The following is a 19,176-nucleotide window of genomic DNA, read 5'->3' as shown; positions in this document are numbered from 1 at the left end:
TGTCCAGACCCGTACTCCCATACACCCCAAGCATGTCATCTAATTTCAGCTTGTTAGACGTTCATAGTAATGATGGGTAATTGAGTTTGGAGGTCACCACAGATATTCACTTCATAACAGCCAAAGATGTTAGTATGATGTGAATGATGTGTGACTCAATAGAAGTAAAAAGGATATTCACATGCAAGCATGTTTTCAAAGGTTGACTTTAGCCAAGCTGTTGTAAATTTTTCCAGATCGGATATACCAGTTAGTGGTTGGTTATAAACTCTGATCCTGGAGAGCTACAGGGAGTGCAGGCTTATGTCCAGCCCAGCACCTACACAATTAAACCAATGCGTAGCAATCAAGATAACAAATCTAAAATATAGTGTGTACGTAAAACTGATATAGGTTTAGAACGTTTGTGAAACAGCACAGTTAAAAATATATGACAAATGGAAATCAAACTGGATGGACATCAGAAATAGAGGGGAGAGGTTTAGGGTAGAGGAAGGACAAGGCTAAAATCAAACAAAATATAACTATTGTAAAATAGATTGTGTCCGTAAAATGTATATAGTATGTATAAATTGGAAGTAGAAACCTAAGTATTCTTGTTTGTTAGTTTACTCCAATTAGGGGAGGGGTGGTAGGGTTAGTGGAAAATAATAAAGGAAAATATATTTTAAAAGAAGTGTGTGTGTGTATATATATATATATATATATATACACACATATGTACGTCTTTTAAAATGTCCATTAAAATAACATCAAATTGATCTGAAATACAGTGTAGACATTATTAATGTTGTAAATTACTATTGTAGCTGGAAACGGCAGATTTTTAATGCAATATCTACATAGCGTACAGAGAGCCCCATTATCAGCAACCATCACTCCTGTGTTCCAATGGCATGTTGTGTTAGCTAATCCAAGTTTATCATTTTAAAAGGCTAATTGATCATTAGAAAAACATTTTGCAATTATGTTAGCACAGCTGAAAACTGTTGTGCCTGATTAAATAAGCAATACAACTGGCCTTCTTTAGACTAGTTGACTATCTGGAGCATCAGTATTTGTGGGTTCGATTACAGGGCTCAAAAATGGCCAGAAACAAAGCACTTTATTCTGAAACTCGTCAGTCTATTCTTGTTCTGGGAAATTAAGGCTATTCCATGTGAGAAATTGCCAAGAAACTGAAGATCTCGTACAACGCTGTGTACTACTACTTATATTTCTCTCACCAACTTTAAAGATCAGCTATCTGAGCAACTAACCAATCGCTGCAGCTGTACATAGTCCATCTGTAAATAGCCCACCCAATCTACCTACCTCATCCCCATACTTTTTTTATTTACTTTTCTGCGGTTTTGCACACCTGTCACGCCCTGACCTGAGATATCTGTTTTCTTTATATTTTGGTTAGGTCAGGGTGTGACTAGGGTGGGTATGCTAGTTTTTGTATTGTCTAGGGTTTTTGTAGGTCTAGGTGATTTGTATGTCTATAGTGGCCTGATATGGTTCCCAATCAGAGGCAGCTGTTTATCGTTGTCTCTGATCGGGGATCATATTTTGGTAGCCATTTCCCTTTGGTGTTTGTGGGATCTTGTCTATGTGTAGTTGCCTGTCAGCACTCGTTTGTATGGCGTCACGTTTCATTTTGTTAGTTTGTTCAGTGTTCATTCAGTTAAATAAAGAATGTACGCATACCACGTTGCACCTTGGTCCGATCCTTATAACGAAAGTGACAGAAGATCCCACCACAAACGGACCAAGCAGATTGGCCAGGAGGAGCAGACATCATGGACATGGGATGAGATTTTGGACGTTAAAGGATCCTGGACGTGGGAGGAAATCATGGCTGGAAAAGATTGGCTACCATGGAAGCAGATGAAGATAGCACAGGAGGAACGATGACGATACGAGGGGACACGGCTAGCACGGAAGCCCGAGAGGCACACGGGGAGAATGGCTGAGTCAGGTTGGAAACCTGAGCCAACTCATCGTGCTTACCATGGGGAGCGTGTGACTGGTCAGACACCGTGTTACACAGTGATGCGCATGGTGTCTCCAGTTCGCATTCATAGCCCGGTGCGCTCTATTCCAGCTCCTCTCATTTGCCGGGCTAGAATGGGCATCCAGCCAGGACGGATGGTGCCACCTCAGTGCTCCTGGTCTCCAGTACACCTCCTTGGACCAGGATATCCTGTGCCGGCTCTGCGTACTGTGTCTGCGGTGCGTCTGCACAGCCCAGTGCGTCCTGTGCCAGTGTCCTACATTTTCAGGGTGAAAATAAACATCCAGCCAGGACGGGTTGTGCCAGCTCTACGCTCCAGACCTCCAGTGCGCCTCCACAGTCCAGTACGTCCTGTGCCTCCTCCCTGCACTCGCCCTGAGATGCGTGTCACCAGCCCGGTACCACCAGTGCCGGCACCACGCATCAGACCTCCAGTGCGCCTCCACAGTCCAGAGCTTCCGGCGACAGTTCCCAGTCCAGAGCTTCCGGCGACAGTTCCCAGTCCAGAGCTTCCGGCGACAGTTCCCAGTCCAGAGCTTCCGGCGACAGTTCCCAGTCCAGAGCTTCCGGCGACGTTTCACAGTCCGGAACCTCCACCGACGGTCCACAGTCCGGAACCTCCACCGACGGTCCCCAGTCCGGGGTCTCCAGCGACGGTCCCCAGTCCGGGGTCTCCAACAATGGTCCCCAGTCCGGGGTCTTCAGCGACGTTTCCCAGTCCGGAGCCTCCGGCGATGATCTGCTGTCCGGTTCTACAAAGGCGGAGGGATCAGCGTAAAGAGGGGGGCTGCATCCAGAACTGGAGCCGCCACCGAGGGTAGATGCCCACCCGGACCCTCCCCTATAGGTTCAGGTTTGCGGCTGGGAGTTCGCACCTTTGGGCACCTGTTTTCTTTATATTTTGGTTAGGTCAGGGTGTGACTAGGGTGGGTACGCTAGTTTTTGTATTGTCTAGGGTTTTTGTATGTCTAGGCTTTTTTAAGGTCTAGGTGATTTGTATGTCTATGGTGGCCTGATATGGTTCCCAATCAGAGGCAGCTGTTTATCGTTGTCTCTGATTGGGGATCATATTTAGGTAGCCATTTCCCTTTGGTGTTTGTGCGATCTTGTCTATGTGTAGTTGCCAGTGAGCACTCGTTTGGATAGCGTCACAATTCGTTTTGTTATTTTGTTAGTTTGTTCAGTGTTCATTCAGTTAAATAAAGAATGTATGCATACCACGCTGCGCCTTGGTCTGATCCTTATAACGAACGTGACAACACCAGTATCTATACTTGCACATTATCATCTGCTCATTTATCACTTCAGTGTTAATCAGCTAAATTGTAATTATGCTACTATGGCCTATTTATTGCCTACCTCCTCATGCCTTTTGCACACACTGTATATAGACTTTATTTTTTTCTACTGTGTCATTGACTTGTTTATTGTCTTATTGGCTTGTTTATTGTTTATTCCATGTGTAACTCTGTGTTGTTGTCTGTGTCACACTGCTTTGCTTTATCTTGGCCAGGTCACAGTTGTAAATGTGACAGTTTATTTAGCCAATTTGGTTAAATAAAGGTGAAATAAAATAAGAATAAAAATAAACTACTCCCTTCACAGATCAGTGCAAACTGGCTCTAAACAGAATAGAAAGAGGAGTGGGAGGCCCCGATGCACAACTGAGCAAGAGGACAAGTACATTAGAGTGTCTAGTTTGAGAAACAGACACCTCACAAGTCCTCAACTGGCAGCTTCGTTAAATAGTATCCACAAAACACCAGTCTCAACGTCAACAGTGAAGAGGCAACTCTGGGATGCTGACCTTCTAGGCAGAGTTCCTCTGTCCAGTGTCTGTGTTATTTTGCCACCATCTTAATATTTTATTTTTATTGGCCAGTCTGAGATATGGCTTTTTCTTTGCAACTCTGCCTAGAAGGCCAGCATCCCGGAGTCGGGAAGTTATTTTAATGGACTAAAAATGTGTTTTTTCCTTAAAAAACAAGGACATTTCTAAGTGACCTCAAACGTTTTAACAGTATTGTATATACCTGTATATTTACTTACAAAAGTTTTTTACAGGTAACCAATGAACCTTGACTGGCCTGGACTAGAAAAAAAAGCGTTTATGTCCAGTATTTCAAAACACAGCAACACAAATCACTGTGAATCATTGAAAACAAACAACAGAATCACACATTTTATATTTTCAGTATATGAATTATAGTTTACGCATTTTTATGCTTTTTAGTGCAGGCGTAGGCTGAATCTGCACCCAGGAAACAAAACAGCATAGTACATTGTGTTTTTGAGCTGGTCAGCCGTGGCCAGGATCATGAGCACCTCATAACTAATGATAGATAGGAACCATAAAATATGTCAGTGCTATGCCGGCTCCAGCGATCTGTACTGTATAACCTTCAGCAGTTACACTAGGAGAGGGTAGACCCTATGAAGTATATTTAGCTGTCCCAATTAACTGGCCTCATTTCCTGCTCCACGAGTGTGGCTTTTTAGAGTGTAGTTTTTCCCTTTTCAGCCACTAGATTTGAGAAGCAGACTGTTGGACTGTGTTAATATCACGATCAATCATACTTGACAGATGGAAGTTCCCTCAAATGGACTGCAGCTAGGCATATAATGAAGTACACTTTTTTGAGTTGATGGGGAAATAGATTTGTTTATTTAGGCCTGTTCTGTTTGATGTGGTGATGAAAAGGCCACCCCAAATCGATTGCTCCTTTTGCTATTTGAAATTAATCACACTTGTCATCTGCATTGTTGTCCAATGTGATGTTGCTTTTCTAAATATCCTCTACCTGTCGTTTGAATATGTTCATGTTGCCCTTTAATTGCAAGTGTTTGGGATTGAATTAGCCCCAGACAAGCAGCACTGACGAGACAAATTATTGTCATCACACACGCTAAACACACACACACACACACACACTCATCCACATCATTATCATCAGTTCAGTCCTAGCGGAATAGCTGTTAGATATAACTCTGCTCTAACACTCTGGGCCGATTTCCCGATAGTGATGGAACTTATGCTGCATTTAGACGATGGACGCAAAAGCAGCAATACCAGTCGGCATAGAAGGACAAGAAAGCAAGAAAGACGGTGACGGCAAAAGCAAGTCAGCACGACGGTATGTGCTGCTATGGTGATTTCAGTAAACAAAAAGTGCCGAAGAACACCCGGTAGAAAACAACGCTACGGCATACGGCAAAAGTTAAAATATTTTAACTCTGGCGGCAATTCACGTCTTCCATGGCGGCTGACGGCATTCACCGCCAGCCACAACTGCATTTATCCTTGTGCTCTCATTCTAAACAGTAACATCCGGTTTGCTGTCTGCCTTATACCATCTAAACACAGCATTAGGGCTTACGAGTGTTTTAACGATGTATACCTTTCCTTCAACGAACGAAGATGTAACATTCATTTTGCAAAACACCACACAATGAAAACGTTCACTAAGTACGTCATTGAGGCATGTGTTGATATTTAAAGGATCGAAAGGCAGGCAGCGATGCTCTCGGATCAGCTTTCTCCCTTTCAAATCTTACTTTATAATTAGAATAATTCCATTATACTGACGATGAATCAGATTCTAGAGAGATATTATCAACTATGGCTGAAAATATTGAGGAGTCTTATTCTAATGCGTAGCCTACCCTAATATAATGCACCCCTAGTCAAAAAATCCAAACAATCCTATAGTACTGGTAACAGAATCTGATGGGATTGGGATTCTATTGTATTTGTGTATTGGATTCCTATATATTCTACCATGCCCAGAAATCTGCTCCTTTTATTCTTTGTCCCCAACGCTCTAGGCGACCAGTTTTGATAGCCTTGAGCCGCACCCTCATACTACTCCTCCTCTGTTCCACGGGTGATGTGGAGGTAAACCCAGGCCCTGCATGTCCCCAGGCACCCTCATTTGTTGACTTCTGTGATCGAAAAAGCCTTGGTTTCATGCATGTCAACATCAGAAGCCTCCTCCCTAAGTTTGTTTTACTCACTGCTTTAGCACACTCTGCTAACCCTGATGTCCTTGCCGTGTCTGAATCCTGGCTCAGGAAGGCCACCAAAAATTCGGAGATTTCCTTACCCAACTATAACATTTTCCGTCAAGATAGAACTGCCAAAGGGGGAGGAGTTGCAGTCTACTGCAGAGATAGCCTGCAAAGTAATGTCATACTTTCCAGGTCCATACCCAAACAGTTTGAACTACTAATGTTAAAAATTACTCTCTCCAGAAATAAGTCTCACTGTTGCCGCCTGCTACCGACCCCCCTCAGCTCCCAGCTGTGCCCTGGACACCATTTGTGAATTGATCGCCCCCTATCTAGCTTCAGAGTTTGTTCTGTTAGGTGACCTAAACTGGGATATGCTTAACACCCCGGCAGTCCTACAATCTAAGCTAGATGCCCTCAATCTCACACAAATAATCAAGGAACCCACTAGGTACAACCCTAAATCTGTAAACAAGGGCACCCTCATAGACATCCTGACCAACTGGCCCTCCAAATACACCTCCGCTGTCTTCAACCAGGATCTCAGCGATCACTGCCTCATTGCCTGTATCCGCTACGGATCCGCAGTCAAATGACCTGGAGCCAGTGGGTCTGGCGACAAATATGTAGCGAGGGCCAGCCGACTAGAGCATACAGGTCGCAGTGGTGGGTGGTATAAGGTGCTTTAGTAACAAAACGGATGACACTGTGATAGACTGCATCCAGTTTGTTGAGTAGAGTGTTGGAGGCTATTTTATAGATGACATCACCGAAGTCGAGGATCGGTAGGATGGTCAGTTTTACGAGGGTATGTTTGGCAGCATGAGTGAAAGATGCTTTGTTGCGATATAGGAAGCCGATTCTAGATTTAATTTGGGATTGGAGATGCTTAATCTGAGTCTGGAAGGAGAGTTTACAATCTAACCAGACACCTAGGTATTTGTAGTTGTCCACGTATTCTAAGTCAGAGCCGTCCAGTTGGAGGCCACAGAAAGAGTGTTGTATGGCATTGAATCTCGTCTGGAGGTTAGTTAACACAGTGTCCAAAGAAGGGCCAGAAGTATACAGAATGGTGTCGTCAATCATAAAATATATTGAGGCAAAACTTACAGACAGTAGGCTAGTCTACATTTAGCAAAAATGGAGCTCAATTGAATGAATATGAAATGGATTTCAATATGATTTAAATATATAGGTCTACGTACCCTCTGCTGTATTTCTCTTTGTAATGCAGTCATCTCAGTTTTCATTTGATTCATCTTTTTATCCTTCACTTGTTTGTAATGACGGTATTTTTAGTCAACTTTGTTCTGAAGTTATCGACGATCACAAAGAGACAGATAAACATCTTGATTGTGTGTTTAGTGGAGATCTTCTGTAGCTATATAAACTACAAAAAAAAGCCTCAAAGGAGACACTTGGCCTTTCTACGGGTGGTCTGAGGCAGCCGGTAAATAACAAGCGTTTTCAAGTGAAACTTTGGTAACAATGGTTTGGGGAAACCGCTTACAGATTTCTACCACTGCTCCTACGAAGGTTCTAACAATGAACTTAGCCTTAGGATGCTTTTGGGAAACTAGGCTCTGACTTGTGCAGAGAAAGCCTGAGGACTTAACTTTCGGTTGAAGATGCACTGGCACGTCTTTTCACTTGTGTGCTCTCCAAACTCATACTAGTATGAGAGAGTTTGTTTTCACAATGAAAATAGTTGCGGTTGCGTTCGCAAGTTAAAGGATATGTGTTATATCCATATGCCATACTACACTACAATAGTTGCTAGGGTTTCACCATTCCCTTACCGTTTATTGCAAGATTTAAGACATTTCTGATGTATGTTTGATACAGGCTACATTGTTCCGTTTTAATTGACCTTTTCTTACCATTCTGAGTGGACGCGATGTTTATAGTGCACATGAGCAACACTCACAAGGTGGAAGTTAAGAGAGTTGTTTTTTTATAAGATGTATTTGTTTGCTGTTTAGTCCTGGGAGCTTCTCAGTCTCTGTCTTGTCACTGTGAACATGTGTGATTTGATTCAGCGTGCTCCTGGCCTGTGTGCCAGAATAGGTGTGGCCAAATGTATTTACGTGCCCATTTTGGGTATGCTATCCTCATTTGGGTTTTGGTAATTGTCAGGGGAGGTTGTATTGGAGCCTGTTTACTGACATTTTAAAGTCAGCAGTTTTTATTGTAAATGTGTCCCATCACCAGCACTGTGCAATGAAAACCAACCACCTTTTGTATCTAATCCTGCATCCCTCCTTCTGAATCTTTGTCCTTATGACTGCTACAAGGCTTTTATGGAAAGTGGGGTTGTCACTGTTTGCAAGCTGCACCCGTTCCCTGCGCTGCCCTGAGTATGTGTCACTTATCTATACTGAACAAAAATATAAATGCAACATGTGACAATTTCAACGAGTTACAACTGAGTTACAGTTCATATAAGGAAATCAGTCAATTGAAATAAATTCATTAGGCCCAAATCTATGGATTTCACATGACTGGGCAGGGGTGCAGCCAGGGGGAGCTAGGCCCAGCCAATTATAATTTGTTTAATTTTTTATTACAGACAGAAATACTCAGTTTCATCAGCTGCGCGGGTGGCTGGTCTCAGACGATCCCGCAGGTGAAGAAGCCTGAGGTGAATATCCTGGGCTGCCATGGTTACAAGTGGTCTGCAGTTGTCAGCTCAGTTGGATGTACTGCCAAATTCTCTAAAACGAAGTTGGTGGTGGCTTTGAGATTTTAGATTAGACCCTTTGCCTTGATAACATCTTTGCACACTCTTGGCATTCTCTCAACCAGCTTCATGAGGAATGCTTTTCCAACAGTCTTGAAGGAGTTCCCACATATGCTGAGCACTTGTTGGATGCTTTTCCTATACTCTGCGGTCCAACTCATCCCAAACCATCTCATTTGGGTTGAGGTCGTGATTGTGGAGGCCAGGTTATCTGATGCCGCACTCCATCACTCTCCTTCTTGGACAAATAGCCCTTAAACAGCCTTCAGGTGTGTTGGGCCATTGTCCTGTTGAAAATCAAATAATAATCCCACTAAGCGCAAACCATATGGGATGGCGTATCGCTGCAGAATGCTATGGTAGCAATGCTGGTTAAGTGTTCCTTGAATTCTAAATAAATCACTGACTGTGTCACAAGCAAAGCACCCCCACACCATTACCTCTCCTCCTTCATGCTTCACGGTGGGTACCACACATACAGAGATCATCCGTTCACCTACTCTGCGTCTCACAAAGACACAGTGTTTGGAAACAAAAATCTCAAATTTGGACTCATCAGACCAATGGACAGATTTTCACCATTGCTCATGTTTCTTGGCCCAAGCAAGTCTCTCCTCCTTATTGGTCTCCTTTAGTAGTGTTTTCTTTACAGCAATTCAACCATGAAGACCTGATTCATCAGTCTCCTCTGAACAGTTGATGTTGAGATGTGTCTGTTACTTGAACTCGGTGAAGCATTTATTTCGGTTGCAATTTCTGAGGCTGGTAACTCTAATAAAGCATCCTCTGCAGCAGAGGTAACTCTGGGTCTTCCTTTCCTGTGTAGGTCCTCATGAGAGCCAGTTTCACCATAGCGCTTGATAGTTTTTGCGACTGCACAAATTTTACGGATTGACTGACCTTCATGTCTTAAAGTAATGATGGACTATCGTTTCTCTTTGCTCGTTTGAGCTATTCTTGCCATAATATGGAATTGATCTGTTACCAAACAGGGATATCTTCTGTATACCACACCTACCTTGTCACAACACAACTGATTGGCTCAAACACATTAAGAAGGAAAGAAATTCCAAAAATGTACATTTATCAAGACACACCTGTTAATTGAATTGCATTCCAGTGACTACGTCATGTAGCTGGTTGAGAGAATGCCAAGATTGTGCAAATCTGTCATCAAGGCAAAGGGTGGCTACTTTGAAGAATCTCAAATATAAAATAGATTTAGATTTGTTTTACACTTTTTTGGTTACTACAGGATTCCAAATGTACTATTTCATAATTTTGATGTCTTCACTATTATTCTACAATGTAGAAAAACTCTGGAATAAGTAAGTGTGTCCAAACTTTTGACTGCTACTATATATAAAATTACCTTTCATTTTGACCAAGCAGCACTCTCTTTAATGATGTCTTGGCATGTTGGTATGTTAGCTACTACTGCACTACTGCGTTTATAGAAAGACTGATTCATCCAATGAGCCAGATAGCCAGGTTGCCAGGGAAACCAAACACTTTCCCTGTTTGCTTGCGCTGAATGTCTGAATACTGTAAGTAATGTGTGTGAAAGCTTACTCCTTCAGCGTTGTCTGTTAATATGTGCATATAAAAGGATGGAACAACAACATTACAAACACAAAGAAAAGGGATAATGTATGGACAAATGGGGAGACATTCCATTTAATTTATAGAAAGGCATACTGTGGGCAACGTGAAACTTGTGTTCTGGGTTTGAGACAATATCGGTTGTCCAATGATTTGGCAGTGTTGATTATAACAGTACATTGGTTGGTAAGAATAAGAAACGGTATCCCATTGTTAACCTATATGTCCTGTGTAACACTTCTTTCTGTTGATTCTACCAAAAATAACCCCAAGCCTTATTGGATATGATTGCAGATACATTCAGGGCACATTGTCTCAATTATACCTGCTCAAATTGGTTTATCATGCATCCGTGATGCAGCATTCTCATTTCATTGCTATGGTGCTGTAAAGACACCAACCACATATAATTGGTCAAACCATTTAACACATATACAATATATTATTTTCATGCAGTAGTGTTCAGAACAGTTCACAACACATGGATAGATACAAATTAAATCATATGTTCATTCCAAAGGCTAATTTTCCCTTTGTCACCATAGAGATATACTAATCAAGTTATTATGATGTTGGATCATTACTGAAAGATGATTGCGCCATCGTGCATCAGTCATTCCACTTGCTGTGCTTTGGGTAATTTGAAGAACAACACCACCGATGTCAGGGAACGTTCAGGCGCATAAGCCTTACAGAAAGACGAACGCAACTTCAGTCTACTCATATATCAATGGAGAGCTAGCCTGGCACCACGTTGCTATGGCAACAGTGGCGCAGACTTGGTTGCGTCGAGCTACTAAAACACTGTGAAATGGGTCGTATATGTCTCTGACATCAGATTTTTGTTGACTCCCTTTCCTACAGTACAAATACTGTACCACCCATCAACTTTAAGTTACAGCAAACCATACATGCATGTGTCGTTTTGGGTCAATACAGGCGGATATAGTTTTGACTCTAACGTTTCAAGGACCAAATGAAAACAACCCTGACGAAGGGTCCCACTGCATTGATAAACAATTGATAGACATTGATAAACAACATAAACAACAACTGGAAATGAAGGGTGAGAAGAAGCATGCTTAGAGGGCTGTCCTCTACCCCCTCCAACCAAGCCTTTACTTACATGCATGCCCTGTCTGCCACCGCAACTGTGGTCAAGTCGTACTAGAAGCCTTTTATTGGCTGGAGCACAATTACTTCTAGAGGCGAGCGGAAATCGAACTGTCAGATAATTTATGCACCCCCCCCCCCCCCCCCCCCCCGCTCTCTCTCCAACTCCCACGCTCTCCAGTCGCTGCTTAGCCACAGAAGGAGAATAAATAGATATTATAATAAATAGACGGGGGTGGGGGTGGGGGCGGGGGCGGTCAACTCTGAGAATGAAAGTACTGTATGTATGCACTCTAGCTCATTGTACTGGTCTGTGTGACATATCTTCCAGCTTCTACATGTTTCTGAAGTCTCAAACGGAGGAAATCTACAGTACCTCTTCAAGAACAGAACACACACACACTCTTTCGCTCTCTGTCGCTCTCTCTCTCACACACACACACACACACAGCCAGCCACCCTTTCTTCCCCTAGCAGCAGGTGCAATCAGAAATCTTTCCCCACAACTAGAGTGACAGATGCAACAGAGTTACCTGCTACCTACGGCATTGCAGGGTTCCACAGGAAAAAGAACACCCAAGGTCTCTTTAATTGAATAGGATTGAATATCACTGTCAAGTACAAGGGGAGGGGAGCAGAGTGCTGGTTAGATAAACATATCGTGACATCGTGACAGAGGAGGCTCCCCCCCCCCCCCCCCCCCCCCCCCATCGATTAGACCTCTTACGGTGGTTTTGGATAGGTATGAATCATCCTGTCTCCTTTAATGGTTGCTCGGCTGCACACAGATTCCTTGTCTATCTCATATGTGGCATTACGTAAGCCTGTTTAATAGGTTGCTTGAATAGAGAATAACACAATTCTCACAATTATTTTCTATGTCTGGCTGGGTTTCTATCTCACTGCCTCTTGCTCTGTCCATCCTCCATTGCCCACTTTCTCTGTCCATCATGATCTTTCACTCTCCTCTCTCTCTTGCGCATGCACACACACAAATATGTCAGGCTTTTTGATGAGAACAGGTAGGGGAAAGTGGGCTAAGTTGAGCCATTTTTTACATTCATCATCACTCCGCCAAGGGAAATATATTATTATTTCTAACAAAGATATTTAAATATACAGTATTTCAGGATGTTGTGTATAATCAGAATTCATGTAAGTGTTGACGTTTTTTAAAACATAGCTTGTCCAAAAAAAGTGGTCCCTTGGCAGAGCTTACGCCTACAAATTTCTTCACTGAATTAAATATTACCACTATCTTTTGTCTATCTTTACTTACTAAACACAATCGCTTTTGTCTTTTAATAATTTTAAGCATATTTGAACACAGGCTTAACACCTAACAACACTGTACCTGTTTTTTTTTTTTTTTTTTTACACTTTTAACATAGGCCAGGCCCTGTTGTTACCTCATATCCCAGCGACAATGGCTTGCATTATGCCTGGGAAGAAAACATTTCTATTTGATCAACTTGCCATTGCCTCAACTTACCCCAAGGCAAACATTTTGACTATATTAGCCCACACAGCTAAGAATAGGCACTTTCATGCTAAGTTTAGGGCCTCATATTGAAGATTACAGAGACCCCAACTTTGGTTTAGACACAAGCATCATGAAACCTCTAACACAATAAATGAATTTGACTTGGTGAAAATCTGTTTTTTGGAACCAAACCTACAACAGCGTCCCGATTCAAATCGTAATCAAAACGAAAAATTCCTCTCCATCAGAGGGGTAGTGAGCTTGGCATCTAGTGTTGCTAATGAATGCACCCCTACAGCAAATATCCCGATTAGAACAAACAGAATAAATCATATGCGTTTTCCAAATTGATCCAGCATCAAATTGACTATACAAATATTGTGTTATTGGGGCTCCCGAGTGGCGCAGCAGTCTAAGGCATTGCCTCTCGGTGCAAGAGGCCTCACTGCAGTCCCTGGTTCAGTCCCTGCATCCCTATGATGCATATAATGAATATGCTGTTGCTGAACCCGTAGCTATAGAATTATTTCTATGACTGAACCCACTTAAGGCATGCATTGTATTACATATCACTCACCGTAAGTGGCTCTGAACACAAACATCTACCAACGGACTCAAATAAATATAGGGCTATGATCTGTCCACCACACTTGTACCTCTGTGCCCAAATGTGACAGAATTTGATCAGGTGAAGTGGGCAATATTAACCTGGTACTAGATTTGTTTGGTGCCGTCTTGCCGACTGGGTCCAGGCAGGACAATAAGTCCAGCATTGTTTTTACCTTGTGTCGTAGATGCTGTTCTGAAGTGTAGCTATTTATTATAATGGTGATAAGTCTCAGATGTCAAGGACGGCTGGTACACAATCATAATTGTGCTCCATCTTCTGCCTTCAGAGTCTCGAGTGGAACAGTAAATAGGTGTTGCTACAGTGCCCTTGGTGTACCGTAAGCCTAGCTACAGTTTGATTAAGGATGAGCAATAATGGACGTGCGTAGGAGCCAGGCGTGTTTTTTTTTAATCAGGTCCTAGATCAGATTAAAGATCATCTTTATTTGAATGAACACATCAAGATCGCATCCTGTGGGATAAGGGTGACATGTTGACGTGGTGCTGAACGAGGAAGAGGGTGAAGTTGACGCTGATCGACAGTATGGTCCGTTTTCTGTTTCCACCTATACTAGTTAAGGTTAGGAATGGGGAAGGGGATGATGATTTGAGATCTGCGACTTTAACTTGAGCTACAGGTTATTACTAGTTGAACATATAGTAGCAGCCTACAAATACAAGAAAGCAATAACATCAAGCTCATTATTGTTTCGCTAATCTAACTTTATTTGACGGACAAGTGACATACAGTGCACTGTGACTCCATATAGAGCACATCAACGTGAATAGACTTGACCTCGCTGCCTCGGAAGCGGTGAGCGGGCTAAGCAATGTGATATGAGACAAGAGGAGACGACTTAGACTAGACGTGAAGTCTTTGAACAAGTGTGTAATTGATATTTCAGCTCTGTGTAGTTTTTAAAAAGACACCCCACTTACAGTATGTGTGGATGGAGGATTATTAAAAGGAGACGTGTGTGCCAAATGGCACCCTTATCCCTATGTAGTGCACTACTTTTTGCCAAGGCCGATAGGGTTCTAGTGCACTACATTGGGAATAGGGTGACATTTCGAATGCACTCTAGGTTAAAGAGAGTATTCAGGGCAGGCTAAGGTCCACAGAGGGCTGTCTAGCCTCGATTTATGAAAGGCCCAACTTCCTAGCCTACTTAATATTTTACAGCGTCTTCTATAAAAGGGAATTTAAATGTATTTAATTAAGATTGTACAATAAACTGACCATGGAATATGCTTTCTGCATGATTCAGATTTTTGCATTTGATCATAAGTGAACATTTAAAATGGCATGATTGTAACAAGGTAACTGCCAAAATAAAGGAAACACCAACATAAAGTGTCTTAATAGGTCATTGGGCCACCACAACCCAGGACAGCTTCAATACACCATGGCATAGATTCTACAAGAGTCTGGAACTCTATTGGAGGGATGCAACCCCATTCTTCCACAAGAAATTCCGTCATTTGGTGTTTTGTTGATGGTGTGTGGAAAACGCTGTTGCAGGCGCAGCTCCAGAATTTGTTCAAATGGTTTGAGATCTGACAGGTGTGGCTTATCAAGAAGCTGATTAAACAGCATGATCATTACACAGGTGCACCTGGTGCTGGGGACAATAAAAGGCCACTCTAAAATGTGCAGTTTTGTCACACAATACAATACCACAGATGTTTCAAGTTTTAAGGGAGCATGCAATTGGCATGCTGACTGCAGGAATGTCCACCAGAGCTGTTGCCAGAGTTGAATGTTCATTTCTCTACCAACGTAGTTTTAGAGAATTTGGAAGTACGTCCAACCAGACCACGTGTCGTGTGGGCAAGGGGTTTGCTGATGTCAACATTGTGAACAGAGTACCCCATGGTGGCGATGGGGTTATGGTATGGGCAGGCATAAGCTACGGACAATGAATACAATTTAATTTTATCAATGGCAATTTTTATTTATTGAGATACTGTGACGAGATCCTGAGGGCCATCTCTATTCCCAGTCATGTGAAATCCATAAATTAGGGGCTAATGAATTTATTTACATTGATTGATTTTCTTATATGAACTGTAACTCAGTAAAATCTTTGAAATTGTTGCACTTTGCGTTTATATTTCTGTTCCGTATATTATTTTGGCAGTTACCTGTACATCATAACGAGGTCAGATGCAGGTAAATGTAGGAAATTACAATACGATGAGTCAAATAAGGGACAATTGATGGGTTAAATCAACCATTTCTCACATGCAACATTGTATCTCTTCTAGGAGTCCCCAGAGAGGGAGTGTGGATTATTTTGAAAGAGGTCACACACAGTGGCCGCCTCCATCCGCTCTCCTGGAGTTGGCGGCAGATCCAGAATGTACCAAATGCACTCGACGATGGCGCAATGTAGCTATGGCAGGAGTAGGTTCTCCTGGCATTGCTTTCATACATCGTAGACGTACCACTCTGGCCCAACAAGACTTTCTTGAATAAAAATGTGCAAGCTCTTGTCTTTTCTTATGGTCACTATAAAAGCTTATCCAACAATATCAGAGTAAAGGAATTATTATCTGACTCATTGCACAACAGGTATAGAATTGTCTGAGAAAATGTCAATCGACTTCCTTATGAATTAGCTTATCCCCACAAGGCAGACGTGTAAGGGAAGCTTATGCCTTCAATTTGACCTGGATTCTACTGTACTTTGGGCTACAATACAGCTTGGTGATTTAGCTAATCAGAGTGTATTTCATCCCAGGGATGTCATTCGTTCTATTCATGAAAAAATGTCCCATTGACTGGTTACATTGTTTCAGCTAATGTACAAGCAAAATTATCCATCTAATTTTTAATATGGCTTCTATAAATGTCTCTGTGCCCAGTTTTAATGGTGCTTTCTCATCTGAAAATGTATGTTTTCAATATGAAGGGGAATTACTGTAATGCCTTCTAATGTATAGTGTCATCTATTGGATTAAAAGAGTAGCCTATATAGTCAAACGCTTGAGAAGAGCCTCTCACTCTCTAATAATATATGTTCGCATACAGGAAACAGGGTAGCCTAGTGCTTAGAGTGTTGGACTAGTAACTGGAAGGTTGCAAGTTCAAACCCCCGAGCTGACAAGGTACAAATCTGTTGTTCTGCTCCTGAACAGGCAGTTAACCCACTGTTCCTAGGCCGTCATTGTAAATAAGAATTTGTTCTTAACTGACTTGCCTAGTTAAATAAAGGTAATAATAATAATATATGTGTGTGTTGACCAATTCGTCAAGGTTATCACATATCTATCACAGGAGGTTGGGGCAGGGAGGACGGCTAATTATGGCTGGAATAGAGTGAATGGAATGGTATCAAACACATGGAACCATGTCCTTGATACCATTCCATTCCAGCCATTACTAGAAGCCCGTCCTTCCCAACTAAGGTGCGACCAGCCACCTGTGAGATCTATTGTCCCTATTCTTTTCAAATAAATGATGACACCTATCAAGGATACATTAGGCCTATGTCCAAAGAACATGCTTTCAGCCTTTTCCCTACCAAAGAGTTTAGAAATAATTATCCTAAAAGTTACTATTTTGCACATGTGCATAATTAGTGAGGCAAATGTGTAAGTTACAATGATTCCACCTGCTTCTCATTTACAGTAGACTACTTACTGAATGAAGCCATATGTAACACTACTTGCATAAGAACAACCTCTGACATAACAGTTATGGGGATTGATGCTGTTGCTTAGAACCCAAGCGGTGACTGACATGTCGCTGTTCTCTTGATCCAGCATCATCAGGCATCTGACGCGTTGAGGTTCTTCAACACAACAAGCTTTTATATGGAACGTGTGGAAACGGGGATTATAATCGATGCACATGCTATAAAAGTATCCTTGAGTTTTGAAATAAAATACCCCAGAGACGTTTTTCCAAACGAACTGTCGCTTGGCAACAGCTAGATGAAATGGGGAGCCCATCCATTTTAGAGCGGCGCTCATTAATAGCTCAGTGAACAGATCAAATCGAACCTATTTTTTGTTTTACTTTTACATATTGTCAGTTTAAATATATATATATTGTTTCAGTTGATTGTTCTCAATATATATATATATAAAGCAATTGTGTTGAAGAACCTAATAACATAACGAATGTGGGCCAAGAAGTGGTAGGCAATAGGCTGGTCCAGAAGGCTATGACCTCCTCTCAATACCCAGAGGGAAGAAACCTTAACGATTGAATTATTACACTTCGCCTATTTTTATCATCCACAGAACTACATGTAATGCATAGGCTACCTGATATAGATTAGTTACTTTACTAAATACGGTTAATAAATGCCTATTAAATATGTGGAACAATAAACTCATTTTCAATTAACGGGCGTGAATATATTTTAACCTAGGTCATGTCAATCATAGAGATGAAAAGCTATTGCAAATGGAGACCATATTTGACAAAAGATAATAGAACTGTCTTGAATTTGATTAAAATACGCAATTACAATGGATACTCCCAGTGCCTACTTGTCATGCAAGACATTACGCGCGCCTGTGTCAATGGAGCATCACTGTGACTTACTGTTACTGTGGAAACCAACTTTACCTTGTCATTTCTCACACAAAGATGAACACTAATCCACATAAGATATTATTTTACAAACAGCCTACTTGTCCATGTCTTTCCACAACAGATGTGGTTTCACCGATTTAAATAAGCTCACAAATTACGCGCTGATTGAGTGGTTCCATGCACAGTTTCTAAGTAGCCTAATTGAATCCATCAATTGATAGTTTTGCTGTGTTTTCTATTGGTATATTTGAAGGGGATGACAATTGATTTCATTGTTAACTTTGTAAAGGGACCTGACATAGAATACATTTGTTACTTACAACAATTGGTGACAGCAAAACTGTTTGCTACTTCCAGATTGTCAATATGGGGCGTCAATCTGAATTCGGGTGTGCCGAATAGACCCATTCCTATCCGAAATGCACTGTATTCCTGATCAGCACCCCTTGGAAAGAGTCCACCTGTAATAGAAACAATTGGACATCTCAATATACTTGTGTATAGCATTTTCCAAGATGTTATATTGTTGATTTATTTGATTTAATTTGCATGACCAGCTTTCACCATGCATTGGCAAAATCACTAGCCTACTTGCGGGACCTATGTCCCCAAAAAATTGGCTATCCTTCAAATCAACGAATTTGCTTGATACATACCAATTTGTACACTTTGAGAGCCACCAAGCACCAAACCCCATAAAACAGGTAGAACGAAAACCGATAAATTCATAAACTTAGGCATTTCCATGAAAAAAAGTGCCCACATCCACCCAAGAATGGAGATATTCATTGTTTCTCAACAATAGTCTATGTTAGATCCGACACATATCGGCGACTTGATGTCAGGAAAAATGCACTGGTGAGTATTTTCTGCCGGTGTTTTTTTTTTTTTATCGAAAACGAGGGCTCCTGCTCCAGGTCCAGCAGTGAAGGAATGCTATAATGTAAATTAACCGTCTCTTCCGGTCCTCCTCGTTGCGCTGTCCGCCTGCGAGTCGTAGATACCTCCTTTAAGCACTGGAACACTGTTCGTCTTCGCTCCGTGCGCTGGAGATCCTTTCAGCATCACGGACA

At 41.9% G+C, this 19,176-nt stretch overlaps 1 protein-coding gene across 6 annotated transcripts in view; it reads right to left on the bottom strand.

Annotated features, from left to right (window-relative positions):
* The window catches only part of LOC139390538 (glutamate receptor 2-like), a 68,465-nt gene extending 49,362 nt beyond the window's left edge, over window positions 1-19,103 (bottom strand). For all 6 annotated transcript variants that reach the window (XM_071137718.1, XM_071137715.1, XM_071137716.1 and 3 more), the window contains exons 1-2: window positions 18,760-19,103; window positions 18,424-18,564 (exon numbers count right to left, since the gene is read on the bottom strand). In XM_071137718.1, coding sequence (XP_070993819.1) covers window positions 18,424-18,564; window positions 18,760-18,892 — 274 coding nt within the window. In that variant the 5' untranslated portion in view covers window positions 18,893-19,103. The remainder of the gene's footprint in view (window positions 1-18,423; window positions 18,565-18,759) is intronic.
* Between the last annotated feature and the right edge of the window lie 73 nt (window positions 19,104-19,176).

This window comes from Oncorhynchus clarkii, chromosome 31, assembly GCF_045791955.1.
Source record: "Oncorhynchus clarkii lewisi isolate Uvic-CL-2024 chromosome 31, UVic_Ocla_1.0, whole genome shotgun sequence".
NCBI classification, from domain to species: Eukaryota; Metazoa; Chordata; class Actinopteri; order Salmoniformes; family Salmonidae; genus Oncorhynchus; species Oncorhynchus clarkii.
This window is presented reverse-complemented; position numbering and strand designations above follow the sequence as displayed.